This window comes from Nannospalax galili, unplaced genomic scaffold, assembly GCF_000622305.1.
Source record: "Nannospalax galili isolate Female #2095 unplaced genomic scaffold, S.galili_v1.0 scaffold44, whole genome shotgun sequence".
Taxonomy (NCBI): domain Eukaryota; kingdom Metazoa; phylum Chordata; class Mammalia; order Rodentia; family Spalacidae; genus Nannospalax; species Nannospalax galili.
The window spans coordinates 3,458,074-3,482,091 of NW_008355789.1; the positions used below are offsets into that span (position 1 = coordinate 3,458,074).

Genomic DNA, 24,018 nt, shown 5'->3' on the forward strand with positions numbered 1-24,018 from the left:
CCTCCTTCCCTGACTTTGGGCATGTGGCTTCTCTTTCTGAGTCTCAGTTTCTTATCTGTGAAGAGTAAAAGGATAATAAAGCAATAATAATGACTTCCTTCAGCATCAGTATCAGGAAATGGGGGATAACAGGTTTGAGATTGTTGACTCAGGTGCTCAGTAAACCCCTGAGGTGGCCTTGAAGTCGCTGTGTCCCAGCCCCCTCCATGCCTGATGGCGCCCCTGTGGCCACTGCCTGACATTTCTGCTCAGTGGCTTTCTCACTCTAGGGTGCTACCTGAGAGAAATGCCAGTGTAACTTCATCCTCTTGGCCTTGGCGTAGCTGCACTCGATGAGCCGTGGCCGGCTGTTGACGTCTACCAGACACCTGTTGTCATCGTCATCGACCGTGGGGCTCAGGACACCCACGTGGATCTGCTCACCACTGGTGTAGTACACATTCTGGGGGTGGAGAGGAGGGAGTATCAGGTCAGATGCAATGGCCAGGGAGATGGAGATTAAGTGGTCACTGTCACCAGGCACCTGGCAAAGAGTCCTCAGTGAGGGAAGATCCCAGATTTTTACAGCCAGTGATTTTCAGATGGTCATATATTGTAAAGGCAACAAGAAAACCTTTTACCTCATGATCCAAGATAGTATTTGGTCCAGAAGTATAATACGAAACTTTCAAGAAATGAAACTTACCCCACTGCATGATATATACTCCCATATTTTCTATTCTATTCTTTTATTGAGATACATTGGCCATAACCTTTTAAATTGATTTCACTACTCATGGCTTTGAAAGCACTTCTTGAATCTATTATGTGCAGACTCACTGACTTCCTTCATAAATATTTTGTTATGTTTGGCTAAGAGATACAGAGCACAAAGACCTGGGCCATGCCTTTGGGGAGCTCTGAATATTGGGGGCTGGGAGGTGAGGGACACAGAATTTCCACACCTGTTAAATCTGAGCTGAGCAGGAGTTAGCAGGACTTACCTCTAAAGGGGCAGGTGGTGAGTACTTTTGGCCTGGAGGGTATGCTAGGGAATCCCTAGGTTCACCCTCCTGTTCGGTGAGGACTCCCAGCTCTGAACAGTACAATAAAGGGAAACAGAGGAGACCAGCAAAGGAGAAGGGTGTAGAACAAAGTCTTAGAGCCAGTCCAGCCCCAAAGTCCTGTCCCAGGGAAGTCACAGGGGTGCGCTCTGTCCTCCAGCAATGTGTGATAGGATGTGTACCAGGGAAGCCTATTAGAGCTCTAACATCCAGATTTCTACTAGGGCTGATCACATGGGTTGCCTTGGCCTGGTAGGTAAAAAAATTCCGACTCCCAGAAGGAACGTGGGTGTGGGCATGAACTGCAGTGCTTGTAGAACTAGCTTTGGCACAGTGAGGCCTCTTTTCTGCTGTGGTGGGAGCTCTTCTGAAATCTAAGCTGTCTGATACTAGATGAGGACCACCCTGGGGGCAGATCTGTTGGAGGTGGCAGGTGGACTTCTGTGTCTCTAGACAGAGAACTCAAGTCTGCCCTGTATACAAACACCCACGACAAAGCATAAACAAGTGGATGTGTTCCAGTAACATTTCATTTGCAAAAATAGAGGCTGTTGCATGGGTTGTAGCCTGCTCCTGGTCTAGAGAAAAACCACATGACCTTCAGTCTTCCAAGTTTTCAGAAACGTGTCTCAAGGCTGAGCTTAGCAGGGGCTCTGAGTGGGAAATCACAGGGTTCTGTGGGTTCTAATCCTGGACTCAATAAAGGAGCTAACACTCTGTCTCGTCCCCTTCCCCTAAGAGATTAGGGACTATGGACAGGTAGACCAGGTTTCTGTATTTTAGGTAAGAATTTAGGGTGTTTCTTCTTGTTATTTGACATATTCAAAAGTTCTCATGGGTAAGTATTGCCTGGTTGATTTAAAATGGTTTAATTAAAGAGAGTGGTTGATAAGTACTTTAAAATTTATTTTATTTATTATTGTTATTATTATCAATGTGTATGTGTGCACATGCATGTACATATGGGTTGGTACCATAGTGAACTTGTGGGGGACCACTGTAGGGAGTTGGTTCTCTGCTTCCACCATAGGGTCCAGGGATTGAACTCAGGTTGTCAGGCTTGCATAGCAAGTGCTTTTACCCACTGATCCATCTTGTTGGCCTGACAAGTGTTTTTTAAACATGGGTCTGGCCATAAAAGGTAACATAGTGTTAAGATGGGCTGGGTTGGTAAGCGGTGGTCCTTCCTGGGTGTGTTTCTTCTCGACTCACAGGAGTCTCTAGAGATCCAGGAAGAGGGTAGAGGACAAGGCCCCCTTAGTCTTAGAATTACATTAGGCCAATAATATCAGTCAACAGGAAATAGATGGCACTTTCAAGGTAGGCAGATCTGAGAAGAGTTGGGGACCCATGAGATGCTCTATCTCCCTGGGAATAGTGATGATGGGGACCCACAGGGCTAGCCCAGTATCTGGGGATAATGATATGTTCAGGACCTACAGGGACATTCCAGCTTCCTGGAAATAGTGACATGGAGCTGTTAACACCTAGAGATCCTAAGGCATGAGAAGAGAGTGTGGAAAGTTCTGCAGAGAGGGTTGTCTTGAAAGAAGGCTTTGGAGGAATGGTGAGCTGCGCTGATTGCATATCCCAACCTCACGGTCTCCTCCCACTCTGATCTTCTGGCAGGCCAGCCTATTAGCAGAAGCCAGGTAGTAGACAGAGACTCTGGGAGCCCATTGAAACATACCATCCAGCAGCCTCCCTGGGTGGGAGGAAGAGGGTGGGGAGTGAGGGACAAGTAGAAGACACTCATTACAAACCGGCTCACTGATACTGTTACATTTTGTTAGGTTTAGTAAATCCATGGATGAAGGCATCAACCTGAGTCTTCTCATTGCAGAGGTGAAGGATTATTATGAACAAAGTTCTGAGCAGAGGCCAAAGGTACAGCAATGTTCAGCTCAGTGTGGAGATCTAATCAGAACCCGACAGGCAAGGCAGTCTTTTCAAGCCAACCCTGGTTAACGGATGGGTTTCTAGTCACAAGCTTAAGGAAGTCCACTGTGTGGCCTAAAAATACAGGAAAAATGGGAAGAGATGCAAGGAAAGCTTCTGACCTGCCGAGACGTTTAATTTGTTTGAGTTGAGGAAGAATTTGATACCTGGTAGGTTTTAGGTACTCAAACAGTTTTGCAGTTAGGCATCATATCTAATCATCCATCCAAACAAAAACCAATCTCCAAGTTGAGTTCTAGGGATTCAGAGATGAAATATCCTGGGTCCTTGTCCTGGAGGGACTACAACTAAACTGGGGAGAGCAGCTGGGATGGTTATCTTCACTGTCAACCTGACAGGATTTAGAATTATCTAGGAAAGGCACCTCTGGGTGTGTCTGTGAGGGTTTTTCCAGAGGCTTAACTGATGAGCAAAGACCCATCCTGAATATATACAGGACAGCATTCCACTGTCCTAGATCAGATACAAAGGGACCAGCAAACTGAGCCCCAGTTGTTACCCCTTGCTTCTTGACTGTGGACAGTGTGACTGGCTGCTTCACACTTCCACCATGAGGGTACCATCAGTCTGTACCCTCAAACTATGAGCCAAGATTAACCTTCCTTCCTTGAGTCTTCTCAGGTTTTTTTTTTTTTTTCAAATCATAGCAAGGAAAGTAACTAATAGACCAGCCGCATATCAGAAAGCAATGGCCCTAAGTTCATAGACCCCACACATGAACTATCTCCGTTCCTCCTTCTCTGACTTCCACTCATACCTTTGAACCAGAAGTGAAGCCACCAGCTCCCAAAGCTTTCCCTGAATGTTCAAAAGTATGTGGCCCCTGCCTCCCACCTGTGCCATGCTCCAGAAGGTAGATACCTGCTTATGCCCTTAGGTTGAATGCCCCAGGATCTCAGGACAGTAAAGCTCTCAGGGGTCAGCTAGGAGCCAGGATTGAGGTTCCCTGGGGCTCAGAAGTAGGGGCTGTAAGATAAGGATGACCAGAGAACAGTCCCTTCCTTCCCTTCCTGCCTCCTGTCATCAGAGCCTGCCTAATGTCTACAAGGTGGGTGCCACAGACACAAGTGGCCACCCAGGTAATAGTTGGAATCAGTTTTATCCACTTAGCCATTCTGAAGTGCTTGGGAGAGTCATGTGTGCACTTACTTGTTGCTGCAGCTGTCACCGGAGCTGCTGTTTATTGCTCCAGAGTCTGGGAAGATCATAATATGGACAGACAGTTGTTATTTAAAAGGCAAACAACAGAGTGCATCTTGGCGGGTGGAATCAGGAAGCCCACAGATCACAGAGACAGATTTTTGAGCAAAGAAGATTCTCTCTAGTCCTCCCTTGGACATCCCAGAAGCTCAGCCAATAGTGCACTGAATCAATAAATGGCCTGAACACACAAAAAGGGGGGAATGGTTTTGTGCAAGATATCCCATGTCCAATGCCTGCAGGCTCAGGAAGCACAGCTGTGCTTTCGAGCAATGAGGAGCGTTGAAGGTTTAAGTAAGAAGTGACTGAGAGCTGTGGTTTGCTATGGGGGGAGGTAATTTTGCCTACTATAGGTTATTTGGGATGCCTGGAGATAATACTTTGGTCATGAATGGAGAGAAAGGTATTCCTGGCATCTAATGGGTAGAAGTCAGAGAAGTAGCACCCCTCCAATCTCTTTCCCCAAATGTCTACAGTGTCCTTGAGAAGTCCTGGCTTAGACTGCTAATAATCGAGCTGAAATGTCTTTTAGTTGTTCTATCTGCCAGGCCGGAAGTGACTCACATGCTCCTTTGCACACGATCCTAACCAACTCTGGGCCAGGCACGGGGCTTGAGTATCCCTTATCTGAAGCTGTTTGTGACCAAAGTGATTTTTTTTATGGATACTAGAATATTTCCATAATCATACATAATGAATTACCTTGGAGATGGGACCATGTCTAAACATGAAATTCATTTATGATTCATACACACCTAATCCACATGCTAATTTAAATTTTTTTGATTTATTTAACTTTTAAATATTATATATATATATATATATGAGTGTTTTGCTACAAAGCACCATAACCAGCCTTACTGTGGTATTGCACCGTATATCCGAGAGTTTGAGGTGAGTTCCCTGGGCATGCCAGGAGTGAGATGGGTTCTGGGTGCTTCCAAGTATTTCTAGGTGTGTGGTTTGGGCAGGTGACTTTTGCCTTTTTTGATCCGGTTTTTCCAGTCTGCTTTGTGTTTGTGTGTAATAGAGGTTGATTTTCTTATTTTATTTTATGTGCATGAGTGTATTGCTTGCATGTATTGTTAAGTGCACCTGTGTCATGCAGTGTCCAAGGAGGTTAGAGGACGGCATCGAATCCCCTGGAACTGGAATTACAGATGGTTGTTGAGTACATGTGGATGCTCGGAACTGAATCCAGATCTTTCAGCCCCCTGAAGGTAATTTTACACAATATTCAAAATTTTTTTGATTTATTTTTATTTTATGTGTATGAGTGTTTTGTCTGTATTGTATATAAGTGTACTCCCTAGAACTGGAGTTATGGATGGTTGTTAGCCATATGGGTACTGGGAATAGAACCCAGGTCCCGGCCGCTGGGATGCTCGGAACTGAATCCAGATCTTTCAGCCCCCTGAAGGTAATTTTACACAATATTCAAAATTTTTTTGATTTATTTTTATTTTATGTGTATGAGTGTTTTGTCTGTATTGTATATAAGTGTACTCCCTAGAACTGGAGTTATGGATGGTTGTTAGCCATATGGGTACTGGGAATAGAACCCAGGTCCCGGCCGCTGCTCTTAACCACTGAACCATCTCTCTAGTCCTACACAATATTTTTAATATGCCCACATTTTGACTGCTACCTCTCACCCAAGGTCAGCTGTGGGATTTCCCATGTGAGTACTCCAAAAAAGCATTTTGGGTTTTGGATTTTGACCTATGTTACCATTATCTTCCATTTTGCAGATTAGGAACTGAGGCCAATTAAGCCATTTGAGAGGAATTAGGACATATCCAAAGTCACACATTGGTAACTGGCAGTGGAGACTTAAACCGTCTACCTCACTTGTCCAGGTTCTGGGACCCTCTCCACCTCCAGCAAGCAGGCTCAAAGGGACCAGGGATTACTAGGAGACTGCCTTCCCCATGGTCCCTGGTCCCATGGAGTCACTATGCTGTGGGGCCCGGACTGAGGGCCAGAGGACCCGAGGGTCTCTTCACTAAAAGGCCAGTGGAACATGGTGGTGAGGAGTGCTGAGACAGCACCATCGCTCCAGTAACTTTCAGAGGCAAAGGCAGGCTGTTATCCTGTCTGGATGTTTTACAACACCCCTCGCCCCCCTCCCCCGATAGAAATGACATTTGGGCCACTCAGCTCCTCCCCAGCCACAAGGATGGATCCTGCCTCCTCTCCACTCAGCCCTGCCCAGCTCAGCAGGGCTGCATACCTGATCAGCATTTTGTTCTGATGCTTGCTGTAGAAAGAAAAATCACCTCCAAGAACAAACACATCCATATCTCAGGTCTCACACCAGTGGTGACATCCTCTGTCCTTTTCTCCAGGCCAGGGCCAGGAGCGATGATGAACAGCTAAGCTGGAGACCTAGCCTCAGAGCCTGTAGATCTGCCTGCACATTCCTGCCCTCAGGGCCACAGAGCCAACGGCCCGGACTACAAGATGCAGTGGACTGCTGCTGCCTTAGTTTCCATTCTGGTGGGCCACAACGTTCAACCCCCACAGGCATCAAACATCACTCACTGATAGAACTGTCATGGAGTGGGGTGGGGTGGGGTGGGATAGGGTGGAAAAAGAGGAGAAGAGCTGTCCCTTTTGGTACACTTGTATGTTGAGGATTCTGCTAGGTACCTCTATGTTCAAGGTTAACATCCATCTATTAGGACAGGAAAACAGACTACATGCAAAGTTTTAAACAAAACAACTTGCCAAGGACCCAGGTAGGTATTGCTTTCTCCCACTGTCTGGGGGTTGTTTTCAGGAAGTCTGATTTCCCAGCAGTTCAGGGCCTGAATGTCCCTTCTGAGGTCAGTAGCCCAAATGGTCATGTGTTCCTCAGTAGCCCTAGACTGGAGCTGAGGCTCTCTACCTCTGCCTGATTCAGTCGTCAGTGAGGACAGTACAGGCAGAGCTTGGTTCTCAAGAGCATCCTTGACCTCTTCCCCTCAGAGCCACCAGCAGCACAGTCAGGGTCATTTCCACCACCTGCTTACCCTGAGCCCTGGGCAGGCCACTATAGGTAGGGCCTGGGGTCCTTCTCCCCACCCCACTCCACAATCCTTCCCTTTCTTACAATTCAGTGTTGCGAGATGTTTTTTGGAACAAAGTTAAAAAGAACTTTTTAAAAGGTTGACAACGAGGCTGGACATGGGGGCACACACCAGTAATCCCAGCACTCAGGAGGCAGGGGTAGGTGGATCACTGTGAATCTGAGGCCTGCCTGGTCTACATAGCAAGTTCCAGGCCAGCCAGGACTGAGGAGTGAGACCCTGTCTCAAAACAATAAAGGTTGGCAACCACTGCTCTAATTAAGAGGCATCTTTCAGCAGGACACCACAGACCAGCAAACCTTTCTTAGCTTCCACCCTACCAACCAGAGTTGTGAATACTGGGTGAGAAGCTTTGACCTCCATTTCCTGCCTTCACGGCCCTGCACCCTTGTATTTTTCACATGGCCATTTCACAGCTCTTTCAGTTCTTCCACAATCTCTTCTACATATCATATGTAGCCTTGATGGAAGTTCTGGAACCCTCCACACAAGTCAGAAATATGGGGCTAAGCTTCTTATTGACACAAACACCTCCTTGGCACAGCTTAAGTACTGGATCCCTTCCAATCAGTGGGCACAGGCATTGGAGCCACTGTTTCCTTCCATTAGATGGTGTTTCCTTGGCAACATTGCTGCCCTGTGGAGTTGGTGCCCTTGAAAAACAAGGTATCCTAGAGACGTGTGGAGATACACACTCAGAGAGCCTCTGGCACTTGGGGCAGTGGTGGTATTTGGCTGAGACCTTCCTGAGGCTGAAGGGTGGTGCAGAACAGGCAAAGGGAGGGGCCCCAGTGAGGCTCTCTTCATAGAATCACCCCAGCGGGCAAAACAATTGTACTTGTCAGGCCCTCACATGGCAGGGACTGGGGTGTACCAGCCTCCTTACAGTCATTTCTTTGGACATCCAGAAGTGATGGGATGGACTGAGGATTGCTAAGGCCAGACAAGAGATTGAGGAGCCAGCCCTCTGTGGGGGTGGGGCATACACTGGGGTGTATCACACAGGACAGCAAGAATTAACACAAGGTCACTGAAGGGAGGACTAAACAGTAGGCTGGATCATGGAAGAGAAAGAAGACATATATGCAGTTCGTGAGGCTAGACGAAAGGCAAGGGTGATCCCCTGATGCCATCAAGCTGCGTGTTCCCGCCCTGGCTCTACGTCTGAACCATCTGAGGAACTTAGTGTAAACCTATAAGTCACTGTCTTGGGCATGGGCTAGGAATGGAGACTGTAGTGGTTGGAATGGGAAAGGTCCCCCACAGGCTCATGTGTTTGAACACGTAGTCCCTAGTTGCAGAAGCTGCTTCCAAAGGTTTGGGAACTTTTAGGAGGTGGAAACTTGCTGGAGGAAGTGGGTCACTGTGGGGTGGGCGTTGAGAGTTTTAAGCCAGCCCGCTTCCTGTCCACTCTGTTTCCTGTTCCATCAAGATATAAGGGGGTATGAGGTGTCCAGGCTGCTCACTCCTGCCGGCAAGAAGCCAGCTGCCACCATGCCATGCCTTCCTCTCCATGATGGACTGTATTCTTTCAGATGGTGAGCCAAAACAAACCTTTCCATCCTAACTGACCTCTTGGCAGATAATTTGTCTTAGTAACAAGAAAAGTAATGAATGAAGGGACTTATTTCAGAGGACTCCAGTGTGTAGCCAAAACTGAAAACTAGTTGCATTAAAGAGACTTTGTGAAATTTAGGGACAAAATGTTGGTGCAGCACTATAAAGATTAAAATACTGAAATCCCTTAGTCTGGGCTCGGTGGCTGCAGGGCAAGGGCAAGGTAGGCAGTGACCAGGTCTCTTATGAGGGCTTGTGAAGGCTCAGTAAGGAGGTGACCCCCTTCATGTCTAAGGCAACTCCTAAGTCTGACCTGTGAGCCAGGGAATCAGCAGGTAAGGCGTGGGGAAGGAAGGACAAGGTAGAGGCTTGCTTTATTATATTTCAATTTATAGAGTGGTGCTGTGACATCTAGAAAATGTATTAGAGATGGATTCTTTGTCCTCTTTACCCAAGAATAAGCCACAGGCTCTGTAGATAGGGCAGGCTGATTTAAAGGCTTGGTTACTGGTCATTAACCCCTTGACATAGAGGTTCATTACCATGCTCAGGGCCACAGTGCACTGATGCTAAATCAGGAGCTGGGGGAATCACTTCCAAAATGCTTTTATATCCACCAACCTCAGCACCATGCCCACATTGTATAGGCACCATGTGCCATTACAGCAAACAGCATCCATGTACACATTAAAGCCTAGCATCATTTCCCTTGTGAACAGGTGTCTCTAAGCCCATGAGTCCTCCAGTCTTGTGAGGAGAGGTTTGTAATGGTCACTCAGTCATCAGTCAGTGGGAGATTCAGTTCAACTCAGCAACTTCCCTCTAAAATGTCAGGCCTAAGAAGCAGAAAGGAGCTAGAAGTGCCCCTCCCCTGAGCTGCCAGCCGCATGGAGTGGGATGCTTAGCATACTCCCTGGCTGGGCTTGGGGCAGGTAACTGGTTAGTGTGCTGTGATTGCCCAGATGGCCCAGGGCGGGGGTGATGAATTCTACCCAAGGAGGTCAGTGAGTGATAAGGTTTGAGCACAGCCTCAAAGGAGGGTAGTGTGTCTAGATCAGTGATAAGGATGTGGACTCCTGGCAGAGGAAGCAAGACACACAGAGGTGTCACAACACAGAATCATTTGGGGGAGGGATGAGGACAATCAGCAGGGGGCTAAAGGGTGTGGACAGTACACTGCCAACCAGTATCCTCTTCTGTGTCTCCTGCTTACCAGCACATCTGGGGAGACTTTAGTCTTTTATTCAAAGATATCTGAGGAACCTAGACAGTGAGGTTGGCCTAGAGGTGGTTTGGGCAGCACCTGCAGGCCTGTCTGGATGATTCCAGTTGGGTGTGTGCAGAACAGCAGGAAGAAAAGTGTAGCTTTTGACCAAGGAGTCGCCTTTGGACTTGGGACTGAACAGGGAAGCCTGAATGAAGAGCCTGGCTTCTGCTTCCCACTGTGCACCCAGGAAAGCGGCCATGCAGCACTGTCACTGGGCTGGGGACTTTTAGTTTAGACTCATTGCTGTCAGAGTGCTCAAAATATTCCCTGCCCTGTCCTGTGAGGCTCCTCCTGGTACCCTTGCCCCCAACCATTATATATCCAGCATCATTAATGTCAGATATAGCTTTCTGTCTTGCTTGGACCACTATGATATATGTCACTTCCAGTCAAAAGTTTTGGAGCCATCATGTGACCCATTCTCTCTCTCTCATCTCCTCCCTCTCCCTCTCCCTCTCCCTCTCCCCCTCTCTCAGTCCTTCTATCTTTCTTCTCTTATACAAAAAGAAAAGTTTTGACCGGGAGTGGTGGTGCACACTTTTAATCCCAGCCCTTGGGAGGTAGAGGCAGGCAGATCTCTGTGAGTTCATGGACAGCCTGGTCTATGTAGCAAGTTCTAGGCCAGCTGGGGCTCGAGGGAGACGCTGTCTCAAAAAGACAACAGAAACAAACAAACCAACAACAAAGAAAACAAAAAAACCTAAAACAAAACAAAACAAAAAGAAAAGTTTTACTGAGCTCAGTATTGGAGTTTCAAGTCCAAGATGGAAGACCCATTGCTCTGGACTGTGGTAGAAGTCAGCAGATACAATGGTTAAGAGACTGGGGGCTCAGCCTCTCTCCAGCGCCTAAAGGCCTCTTGCTAGGTCCCTCCTCCTAGAAGTCCACAGCTCTGCCCACTGCCACCACGATGGGAACCAATATCCCATGACCTGTCTTTTTGCCTGTGGACCTGCAGCATCCCTGATGGACCTGATCCTTGGGCCCTAGAGAAAGGTGGGAGTGGCCCAGAGATGAGACTGACCACAGAGTATAAACCAGAGTATAAACAAGAAATAAGTTCTGATAGTTTTAAACTGCTAAGATTTAGGGATTACCAGTCAATAGACACTGATCCTAGATAAGGGGTCCAATCAAACCCTAAAGCATGGAACATGGTTTTAGAGCCAAAAAGATGAGCCATAAAGACAGCAACTGCTTCTAGATAAATGTGCTGATGACACGGGAAATGAGAGTGAGCTACAGTTGAAGAGAAGGGCTTTGTTTCTACCAACTGCCTTTGACAAGAGGCTGTAGAAGAGGAATAAGGTCAGAGAAGAAATGGACATGGGACGTAGCTGGGAAATGTTTGTTACTATAAGCCACTGAGATTCCAGCCATGTTGCTGGAGCATGATGGAGCCTGGGCTGACTGACTGTTGGTTCCCTATGCGCCCTCCCCGACATTGGTGCTCAGAAACAGTATTACAGGGACTCTGAACATATATACCAAGGAGATGTGGAGTGGGGAAGGGTTGATGCAGGAAAGACTCACTCCAGATCCACACTGCCTAGACTCAAACCCCTGTTCCATCATTCACTGCCAATGACAGATAACTCATGTGTGAAAACAGGGCTAACAATGGTGCCCATCTGACAGGGTTGAACTGGATGGAAACGGTAGTGCTTGGTTTGAGCTGACAGTATCACAGTTGTCAACAGCAGTCTCTCCCTGTTAGATCCCAAGTTCTTTGAAGGCAGAGGCCACACTCTCCCACCTGGCTCACCATTACATACCTGCCATCCAACCACTTGACACAAGACATACATTCAAACGTATTAGTTTATTGAACTAGTTTATTTAGTAAAATATTTTAAGGATACTTGAACTTTAGCTTGGAAATTCATCCAGACTTCTTCCTAGTGATTCAAACTGCTTAGTCCTTGATCTTGGACACCATTCCTCATATAAATGGGCCAATGGATAAATGGCCCACCCCATTTAATGGCCCGCCTAAAAGTCTTATTGTTAGGCTCTAGGTTATAGGCTGGGCTGAATACTCCCCTGCCCTTGTGAAGAAATGAGGAGGCTCCTTCTCTTGATAATACAACAACCACCATGTACCACATTAAGAACAGCTTAGGATGTTCTTGGTAAGAGAGGTTGTATGTACATTTGTATGTGTGTTAACAAATATTTTAACATATCAGTAATGTGGGTTCTTGACTCCACAGCAATCTCAGTACTTAGGAAAATGTAGGAAAAAGCCTGGCTGTAAAACCTGGGGCTGGGAATGTATCTCAGTTGGCAGAGTGCTTGCCTTGCATGCATGAAGCCCTGGGTTCAACCCCCAACAGTACATAAACCTGGTATGGTGATGCATATCTGTAATCCCAGCACTAAGGAGGCAGAGACAGGAGGATCTGAAATTTAAGGTCATTTTCTGCTACATAGTGAATTTAAGGCCATCCTGGTCTCCAGGAGACCCTGCCTACAAAATAAAACAAAGCAAAACCCCTGCATATTAAGATACAACAGGAAGAAGTTACTTCAGAAAAAGGGAGTTTGTGTGGATGCAATCATATTGTCGGATTGTAATCCTCAAATACAAAACTCGAACTTTCCTGCTCCAACACTATCTCCAGCTCCATTTCCTTTGTCCCTGGAGGAAACATAATCTACTTTACCAGAGATGGGGCAGGAGACAACAAGCTCATTTTTTTACTGACAGTTAAAGGTCTCAGCTAGTGTGATGGTTCATTTTAATTGTCAACTCGATACAACCTAGAATCACCTGGGAAGAGAGTATCAATTAGGGACTGTCTACATTAGGTTGGTCTCTCGGCATGTCTGAGGAGTATTAATTAAGAGAATGGATGTGGAAAGACCCAGCCCACTGTGGGTGGCACCATTCCCTAGGCAGGGGGTCCCGAATTGTGTAAAAGGGGAGAATTGGATCTGAACACAGGCAGGCAAGTGGGCACGCATGCACTCATTCTCTGCTCCTGACTGTCGATGTGATGTGACCAGCTATCTCAAACTCCTGCCACTGAGACATCTCCACAACAATGGAACCCATTTCTCCTTTAACTTGATTTTCTGTCAGTTTTTTTTTTTTTAAATCCCAGAAACAGAAATGACACTAGGATGTTAGTAATACCAAATGGATTAGGCTACCACAGAAACAGTATTAGAAAACTAGGGTTGTTCTTTCTGGGGCACCCCTTTCTTTTTCACAAAATTTTTGTGCATTTCATATAATACATCTCAATCATATTTAAACTTCCCTCTCCCACCTATAACTTCCATAGCCCCCCCACCAGCTTCCATGTATTCTATCACATATGGTCTATCAAGTCAAGTTTGTGTTTCCAGATGTCCCACAGTGTGGGTTCATCCGCTGGAGCCTGGCTGGCCTGTCCAGTGTCACTCCCTTAAAGAAGATCAACTCCCCCTCACCCAGCAGTGATCAGCTGCTCTGTGATTCCTTGGCTAAGATTGGGGCCTGCTGCCCATTTCCCCAGTTTGAATTTGCATGGGTCTTGTGCATGCTGTCACCAGTGCTGTAATTTCATATGAACAAGTTTCTAGAACTTGGAAAACTCTGTTTCCTTGTGGTCATCCACCACCCCTGGCTCTTACAATCTTTCTTATGGCCTGTGACCTGTCTGGACACAGATTTTTTGGGTCTGATAACAGTGCCAGGTAAGGGCTCCATTTTGTGAAATAGACCTTAAATCCAATCAGAAGGTGGTTGGTTACTCCTATAACACACATGACACTATTGCACTAGTGGGCATATCTTGCCAGTTTGGTCATTACTAGGTTCACAACTGGGTAAGATTGATGATTACTTTCTCTTTTGGTAGCTTGCTTAGCACCTGAAGCTTTGAGGTTGGACCAGCTTGATTTCTCCTTGCTAATTCTACTGCTCATGTAAATGGTGTCTTACAATCTTTCTTCTCCCTCTTCCACAATGGTACCTGAGCCTTGGGTGGGTGAGGTTTAATACAGGAGTCCTATGCAGGGGCATGCACTCTGTGGTCTCTTATTCTCTACATTTTGGGCAGTCGTGGCTTTCTGTGTTAATTGCCCTCTGTTGCAAGAGGAAGCATCACTAGAGAGAGTTGAGAGATGCATTACTATTCTCTCTAACCTCTGTTCTGTTTTGTTTTGTGACCCTTAGGTGTAGAGGTTCCATTGTAGACGTATCACTTAGGGCTGTGCGTCTGTAGACACTTATTCTCACCACTAATACACACTAGGCACTCAATAAACATATTGCATCAACAAATAAACAAATGAACAACATAAACAACAAATGAATATGCTAGGTACTATAGCATGTTATAAAAATGATCATAGACTTTTATCATTCTTGTATGCAACTGCTTCAAAGGCAGAGTCTTTCCCTTGCCCTTGAGTCTGAACTTGGCTGTGTAACCTACATGACCAAAGTGATTTTCATAGCAAATGTGATATGAGCAGATACTTAGAAGTGCTCATGTGCTTGAGTGGGACCTCTCTTGCTGTCCATGGGAGCCCATCACCATCACCATGTGAAGATCCTGGCTTGCCCCTTGGATGCTGACACACATGGTCTAGAAAGGACCTTATACTGACAGCTGACCACCAACTAATCTCCAGGAGACCAGAAGATGGCCACCACCCCAGAGTGAGTCTAGCTAAGCTGAGTAAAAGGAAGAGCTGACCCAGCCCAGCCCACATCAACCCACCTTCAAGAACCTGAACTCAGGAAATGGGTGTGTGTTTGCCTACTCCTGTGGCTTGTTATTAGTAAATATGTGCTCAGAGAGGTGGCTCGTGTGTACAGGTGTGTCCGAACTCAGGACACAGAGCCTAGGTGCTCAGCAGATTGCCGACCCTGCTTGGTCCCTTCCTGGATGAAGAAAATGAAATAAATAATGGTACATGTGTGATATTTCTCACTTAATGACTTTTCTCATGATTCAGGAATGCTAAATGCTTTCCACACATACTAGTTTACTCTTCATACTACCCTAGGGGTATTATCTTTGTTTTTAGGCAAAGGCAATAAAATGAAACCCAGGTAAATGAAGGGATAGACGGTGGCAGGAAAGGGATCTAAACTCAGGTCAGCTGATTCCAAAGCCTGTTTCTCCTAAAAAAGTGGCGAAGGCTCCCATTTGTTCTGCCTTTTCCACAGATGGCTCCAAGTTCTGACATAATTTTCATGAACTGTCCCTGTCCTACCCAATTCCTCTCAGGCTCAGATGCAGCCCTCAGGAAACCACCCTGTCCTCCAGCTGTCACCACAACCCTGTCTTCTTTGTTTATTAGCAGCTGGGACTCCCACCCTCCTTCTGGCAGAGCAGATGCTCCATAAGGCTGTGTGTGTCCTGGGATGAGTGAAGCGTGACATTGGGAGCGATGTGATGGGGACAGAGCTCGGTTGTCAGGTGGAGATACAACACTGACATGTGTACTTTGTCTTGAGCACATAAATCTGGGCACAAGAGTCCTCATAGCAGCTATAGTGCAAACACATGTGGTTCCCCTGCTACCCCCTTCCCATCATCCCATGCTGCTACCCCCTTCCCATCATCCCATGCTGCTACCCCCTTCCCATCATCCCATGCTGCTACCCCCTTCCCATCATCCCATGAGACCTCCTTATGTGGTTCCTTAGCCATGGGGTGTTCCTCAGAGGAAGACTTTAGTAGAACTGGAAAATGTCAATGGCTCCATCTCCAGGTATCACCCTCTGGGTATCAGGACTTCCTGGCCTGCGGGGATGAACCTCATCCTGCAAGTGGTGTTGGGAATCACACAGCATAGCTTTCTAGATGATTCCAATCTCAAACACCATATACTTTGTGATTAAACTGCCTACTTGACCAAGGTGTGTCGTTTTCATTAAACACAGCTCACTCAGTGCGTTCCTACATGAGATTTAGTCGTGTTTGTCTCTGAGAACGTTTCTCATCTGTTTTTCCAGCTTGGTATGCTTTGTGCTTCTGATACAGTTGATCTTCCTTCCTAAGCCTCTGTTTGAATCTTCTGAAACTCATCAAACTCTACTACCTCCCCAGGATGGTGCTTTTAGAGGAAAGTGATGTTTCCTGTCCCTATCAAACATGACTTTTCCTGGAGGATGTATCAATTATATGATTTTGAATCGCTGATCAAAAGAGAATGTTAATTCTCTGATCAAAGACACCAAGTGGAGCTGACACCCGTCTTCACACCTCATCTCCTCTCTGAACCTCTGCTCCTTCATCTTAGTATAAAAACATCTCCTTGGGACCAGAGTCCGTCATTCCCGGCTGTGCTTTTCTCACCCAGGTTCTTCCTGGGAGTCTGTTACACCCATGGGTTCTCTGCTGAGGGCACACAGCTTCCTCTATAGTCTCCTCAATGATCCACTCTTCCCACAATCTTAATCTCCATGAGGGAATACTGTGTCCACCTTAGCCCTCCGTACTCAGACCCTTACCTGCTAACTTTGATGTCTGCTGTCTTCTCAAATGCCTGCTCAGCAGCGGAGGCAGAGGCCTTTGGAATAACAAACCCTCCCGTCTTTTCTCCCTCATGGCCTCTCCACATTTCTAGAAGGCTACACACAATTTCCCTCATCACCCTCGATAGCAGCTTCAAGTTTTTGCCTTCTGCACCCTGCCAACTCCTTCCCTGCAGCGCTGTCCTTCTCCACACCTGCCCTGATGCTTAGCACTGTGGAGGAAATCCACACAGTGGTGCCAAGGAGACCGTGGCCCACCACACGCTCATGGTCCTCAACTTCAGCCAGGCCTCCCCACTCTCGCTGGCATGGCTTCTTTGGGCACTTGGCTCAGCATCTGCAGCGCTTCTGCTCAGTAAATCTCCCTGTTCTCCCACATCATCAGATGCCTCATTCATTTGCAAGACTGCTGGTGAGCTGAGCTTGTGTCTCCTGGGCCTCCTTCCCTGCTTCCCAGAACCTCAGCAGACCTGGCTCCTTTTCTGTACCCCAGACCCAGCCTCACTCTCTGTCCCTGGACCCCATCCCCTTCTTTCCTCTACCAATCCCCACACCCAGGGATGTTGCTTGGTTTATTGCTTCTTCTTTGCCCTTATGCTTGATCTCTTTCTCTGATCTCTTTCTCTCAGCCTCAAAGCATGCTGGCTTATGCTTTCCTTGAAAAATCAATCCTATCACACACCCCTTGATGGCCAGCCCTTTCTCTCCATCCCTCCCTCGCCACCTCTGGGTAGAGAAGGCCGTACTTGCTGCCTTGCTTACTCATTGACTTCCTTATTCAGAGGCATTGTTGCTATGCCTTCTCCGAGATTCTACAACCACAACATGCATCATGTGGGATGGGACTCTTAGAGTCCGTGGGTCTCAGGTTCCAAGGATAGGTGCCAGGGTGAACCTGGTGACTGTAGAAACCCCTCAAAGGAGCAAGAAGGTGAATACTGACTCATTCCATTCTGTGATCACCCCTTAAAAAGCTTTAGCTAAATTCCCATTTAGTTATTGTTTTTGTTTAACCCATATTTGTTAAGCATCTGTAATACCCTAGGCAAATAAATTGGGCAATTCCTGAGCAGCCTAGAACATCTCAAGGACTTCAGAAATACTACCCAGATGTAGCTAATTTCTGTAGCCCAGCTTTGTAAGAATTAAGGCCAGCAAGTCTTTTTCCTGCAGTAAAAAAGTTATGAAATTTTCCTTTTTAGTGTCCTTTACCCAAGCCAACCTCCACTCCCACACGTGTTATTGCATTGAATAGTGTATTTTTGAGCAAGAGAAAATATAAAGCTGTTCTGGTGATTGATTTAGAGGGCCCAGCTCTCCTTAGATTCCCAGCATATTAACACAGTGCTAAGCTCGAGGGCTCCACTAAAAAGCTGCCCTCCCGGAGCTCAGGAGCAGGTTTCAGAAAAAGCATCTGGGACAAAGGCGAGCAGTGACAAAGCAGTTAGCTGAGAAAACCAAATTGAAGAATGCATTTATGCCCATGACATATTCTCAACACATCTCCTTAGGAATCTTGAGATGGATGAAGCATCTCCTTAAGCTGCCCTGATGGAAACATGTTCAGGTGTCCATGCTCAGTGCTACCAGATGTTTCTAAAGCCCAGAGCCCGCTGACATTTGCTCCTCCCTCTGATTCTTGGCTGAGGAGAATTCTGGAGATACATGGAGACGCTTTGATGGAATATAGACTCTGCTAGCTAGTGTGGTAGAACTTTGTATGGTAGGCATCTTACATAGTCAACAGAGACAGGTCACGCAATAACAAACTGCCTCACCTAAAATGTCAGTGACACATGCAGGGGATGGTAATGCAGCAGCCTGTTTGTTGAGGGCCTACCTAGGATGCAGTGGGCATCAGGGCACCCATGTAAACTATGAAGGTGTCTCCCTACTTCCTGCTCCAATGGGTGACAAAGGACACTATGTATGGTACTCAGGCTGTAGAGTATCATCACTTTACTGTCTGCTCTGTTCTTCTGACTCTCCTGGGCAAAGTCCAGAAGGCCACTGTAGTGGGGAGCGGGAATATTGGTGAATGAAGTCCTATCAACAGCAGGAACCCTGGGCATCTGAGGAGGTTACTGAGGCTCTTGCCTAGGGCAGGCCAGCTACACATGCCAACAAGATGTGGTTGTACCATCAAGCATAGGCATTGATGGAAGGACATGTCTTCCATCCTGGTCCAGCCTGTGCCCACAGCAACTGGACCTCCAAGAAGAAGGAAGAGTGAGGCCTGGCTTCAAGCCCAGTGTGGGTGGCATATCTCTCAGGTTTCCATCCCCATGGAAAGATCCTGGGTCTGAAGGAAGAAATCCAGAGCCAGCTCTTACCTTGACTAGCACTCATTCTGATACTTACTTAATAATGACCACATACTGATTGAGGGCTTAATACTAAACTAACAGAATCAGAAACTACTATATAAGAATGAGGGCTGACTGTGCACCTGGCATGGTGCCTTTGTACTTCCCTATTTAGCCTTTGGAAAACTTCAGGAAGTAACTTGTTCTACCTCATTTTATAGCCTTGGGTCAGGTGGGGAAGTAGCAGGGTCGGTGTGCCTGGGCAGGTGGCTAGGGCTTGATGAGGAAGATTGCTTAAGCCATTTACACAAAAATCCAACAACTCTGTTATCCAGAGGTGTGTTGAGCATCTGCTCTGGGCCAGGCAGTGTACTGAGCACCAAGGACTCACTGGACAGCTAAGAAAGGTCTTCAATCCACCATGGTGGCGCTTGCCTATTTTCCCAGAAATTGGGATGTAGGGGCACAGGAAACAAAACTTCAGGTTATCACTAACTATATGGCCAGCCTGGGCTACAAGAGACCCTGTCTCCAACAAACAAAGACCAAAGTATGATCTTTTTGCCTTCCAGAACTTATGATGATCTTGGGGTACAGAAAGTTCATTAATAAATAAAAAAAATCAAGTTCCCAACTGTGATTATCTTTGCATTTGAATATATGAGAGCTTTGAAGGAATCAGACAAGGCTCAGAGATCTTTGAAGGCCAAGGAAGGGCACCTTGGAGATGGTGAAAGCCCTCCCTATGGAGATGGGCTTAGGGTTAGGACCTAAGTGTGGGGAGAAGAGAGGGAAGTGGAGGGCTGGACTGGACATCTCCACTGGGGAGGTGGCTACTCTAGTTCCTCAGGGGAAAGTGGAATGCCCAAGGTTAGGGGCACAAGTATACAGGAGTTGAGAGAAGCTAAAGCTCAGGCCCGTGGGAGTGAGGAAGGACAGAGTTCAAATCTCCTCCAGTCCATTTCTGAGATCTTTCCACAAGAACTTTCAGGGTGAGGACTACAAGCTAGATTCAGTTTCCCTTTGGATCCTAAGAAGGGGATCAGCATCTGTCTAGACGGTGGCTCTCTCCTTGGTAATCTCACCACTGCCTTAATTAATCCAGAGGCTGGGTCCTGTGTACCACCCAGGATTACTCCACAGTATGTGGCTCCTTGTTTCAGCTCTACCCAGGGGCCACTGAGAGCACGAAAATCTGGGCACAAGAGTCCTCACCGCAGCTATAGTGCAAACATATGTGGTTCCTCAATCAGAGCCTGCTACCCCTTCCCATCATCGCATGAAGGGCCTGTATGCTTCGTGAAGGCAGACGGCAGTACTGAATCTGCCCCAAGCCTGGGTTGTAGAGCAGACAAGCTGCAGACAACCAGGTCCTGCCAGTCCATCATTGTGGTGAGCTACATAATCACCATGAACCCCAGCTTTCTCCCCAATGAGAAGTATCTACTTCCAAGAGCTGCTGGCAATATCAGCTTGGATAGGAGAGCATTTTGCAAAAGTGCCTAGAAAGTGTACACGGTAAATGGAAGCTGTTATTATTTTTTACAATCATCTTTAAACACAGAAAATGCTTGTTGAAAGAAGGCTCTAACTTGAGCAAGAGGCAGCATTACCAAGCCTGGTTTTGTACTGAACGTGGAGCTAGGCACACACAGGTTTGTTACTTTATCTGTCAGTGTTCATCCCCATTTTACTGATTAGGAAACTGAGTCTCAGAAAGGACAGGCAACTTGCCTAAGAGCACACAGCCAAGTCAGGATCTAAAGTCAGCTCCTCTGGGACTACAGAGATGGCTCAGCAATTCAGAGCATGGTCTGCTCTGGCAGGGGACCCCAATTTGGTTCCCAGCACCCACATGGTGGCTATCAACTATCAGTAACTCCAGGTCCAGGGATCTGACACCCTCTTCTGTCCTCTGTAGGCATTGCACACACATGGGGCACTTACATACATGCATGCATGCACTTATAAAATAAAAATAAATAAAATCTTAAAAGAAAGAAAAAGCTCCTCTGTCACTGGGTTACCATCTTAACCTCATGGCCAGAGACACCTGGGAAATAAAACTCCAAAAAGAACAATGGGCAGAGGGCCAGAGACAGCAGCTCCCTGCTGAGGCCTGAATGGTGGTCACTGTGGTGCTGCTAATAACTGCCTGCTCCCAGCCTGTGGGAGTTTAATAAAAGTCACGCGAAATTGCTGTTGATGACTCTAATTGTGGAGTTTGGACATGAAATGAAGAACACATGTGAAAAGAATAACAAACCAGGCAGCTTCTTTTTTTAGTACGGAAGCTACCAGAGCAGCTCAGAGTTCACCGTAACTCTGTGTGGAAAGAGGACTCACAAGATGGCTGCCACACCTGGGCACCTTCCACAGCTTCCTGCCAGGGCTCTGGCACCATGTGTAATTACCAAAGAGACATGCAGATGAGGTGCTTTTTGCAAGCAGGGGTGGAGGTGGGGGGCCGGCTGGACATTCTTCTCACCCACTGAAGGAGGAAGGAGCCCCAAGTGGGCTGGGAGTTCGGGAGAACCGCATACAATCCGGTGGTTAGCTGTGAGGGGAGGGGAACCCTGTGACTGTCACCTATGCCTGCGGAAGCAGCTAGAACCAAGGGGTCTGTGATGATAAATAGCACGGTGGCTCTTCCCAGCCTTGGCCCCTAGACAGGTTGCTCCTTGGGTATGAGTAACTACATGTCATCAACTTCTAAGACTTACGACCTACATCTGCCTTCTGGGAGGGGAACAGACTTGGGTATCTCTTTGCATCTTTGATGGGAATAAAGGTGGAATTAAGATTTAATGAACTGACACACACATAATCAAGTAGAGACTGACACGTAATTTTATGTGAATATATTTAAATGTATGCACACCTATGTATATGCATACCCTTAACATAAGTGAATAAAATAAGGTAATAATTTAGCTTTACTTTAAGTTGGAAAGAGATTAAGAATTTATCAATGCCAGGTAACAGATTCAATACACTAATGGTAGAGCTGTATTTCACAGTGAATGGCCCCAGGAGTGTCTCCAAGGTTAGTCCCTTCCTTCTGGTAGGCATTGAGCAAAGAGTAAGGAGAGAGAGAGAGAAGGAGAGAGAGAGAGAAGGAGAGAGAGAGAGAAGGAGAGAGAGAGACAGAGAGAGAGAGAGAGAAGAAGGAGGAGGAGGAGAGGAGAGGAGAGGAAAGGAGAGAGAGAGAGAGAGAGAGAGAGAGAGAGAGAGAGCTGCTGTAGGGGCCTGGGCAAGGGAGATGAGGCATATGGCCTCCATGGACACTTCAAAGAACTACAAGGGTAAGAGGGGGGGGGACTCCAGTCTCAGGGACTCCCTCAAAGCACAGCTGCGTCAGGCACTGCACTGACAGGCATCAGTGGGGACCTGCCTGTGCAATATGACTGGAGGCAAGGAGTCAAGGGGGGGCATGCTGACAGGAAAAAAAATCACAGGGAATTGTTTGCAAACTACACAGCAGCTGTGTGCCCAACGTTCTTTTCATTTATAGATGAAAGTCATAGAGAGGTGAAGACATCTGTAGGGATGAATACTGGTGTTGGCCCTGCTCTTCCCAGCCAGAAGGTGGTCCTGCTTTACTGTTGGAGAAGTTGCAATGGGTGGGTGGGGTGCATGACATAATGATACCTCCACGATGCTAGAAGCAACTAGCAAGGTGTTGTCACATACAGGCTACAAGAGCCCTTGTCATAATTCAGTGATGTGCACATTACAGTCCTGTGTCTACAGATTAGTATATAATGGGAGTGTTGGAGACATCAACTCACTTGCCTCAACAACTCAATCACCCCTGTGGTGTAGGCACAGATGGGACTAGACCCTTGCTCTGTCTGATCCTGAGCCCCCAACTCCTATGTATCAATCATTTTCCCAGGGTCCTCAGGGCCAGCACCACCCCCCAAACAACTACCCCATACCAAGAAAGTGGAAGTGACGTGGGGAGACACTGAAGGGAAGCTGCCCAAGCTGTGAGAGAGTGGGCCATCCTAGGGCCACCTGGGGCCAGCTGCAGTGACAATGCAGAGACTTCACTCACTCTATATTCTGCATGAACAGTGGCCCCTAGAACTGTGTAAGGATAGTTAGTACAGAGATCCAAAGAACCCTCTCCAGATTCGTTTTTGAATGACACAGAAGTGTTACTTTTCTCCTTGATGTGATGAAGCACCTGGCAATAGCAACGTAAGGGAGGAAGAGTTTCTTTTGGCTCAGAGTTTGAAGGGATACAGTCCATCCCTATGGTAGGGGAAGCATGGTGGTAGAAGTGTGAGGTGGTTGGTCACAAGGTACACATGGGAAGCAAAGAGCATGTAAGAAGAGGGGCTGAGCTATAAAACCCCAAGGTCCACCTTCAGTGACCCACTTCCTTCAGTGAATCCCTGTCCCTGAAAGGTTCTACAGACTTCCAAAACAGCAAGTGGGACCAAGTGTCTCAGCATGTGAGCCTATGGGGGATGTTTCACCTTTCAAACTGTACCGCCAACCAAAGACAGAAGGCTATGTGAGACTCCCCCAAAGCACAGCCCTGTCAGACCCTGCCCTGTTAGGTATCAGCGGGTACCTGCCTGTGCAATATGACCGCAGGCCAATGATTCGTGGAGGGCACGTTTTCATGACAGGAAAAAAAAATCTCAGGGAATTGTTTGCAAACTTCACAGCAACTGTGTGCCTGACATTCTTTTTATTTATAGATAAAAGTCCTGGAGAAGTAGAGACATCTGCCAAAGGTCACAGCAAAGTGCAAAGCCATTTAAATTCTTGGCCCACAAAGCCAAACTTTTGCAATTGTCTCTGAAGTGTTATGTGAACCGTTGTCTGGAGATGCAAGCACAATCTCTGAAGTGTCTTTAATGCCCCTGAAACCACTGGAGGTGTTGCCAAGTAGGAGAGGGGTGACAGTGACATTTTGACATTGGCAAATGGAGGCTTCTAGAAAGTTGTCAGTAGTAAATGAAATGATCAGTATTTTCCATTTTCTACCTGTCTATCTTTCTATCTAACTATTGTCAATCCATCAATAATTCAAATGAAAATGTTTAAAAATGAAGAAGAGGACTTAGGGTGTGGATGTGGCTCAGTGACAGAATACTTGCCTAGCCTGTATAATCCA

General features: G+C 46.9%; 1 protein-coding gene across 2 annotated transcripts in view; it reads right to left on the reverse strand.

Moving 5' to 3' along the window:
- Positions 1-24,018, reverse strand: part of Galnt18 (polypeptide N-acetylgalactosaminyltransferase 18) — a 368,839-nt gene that overhangs the window by 23,029 nt on the left and 321,792 nt on the right. For both annotated transcript variants that reach the window (XM_008853482.2, XM_008853485.2), the window contains one exon: positions 278-442. In XM_008853482.2, the coding sequence (XP_008851704.1) occupies positions 278-442 (165 nt within the window). The remainder of the gene's footprint in view (positions 1-277; positions 443-24,018) is intronic.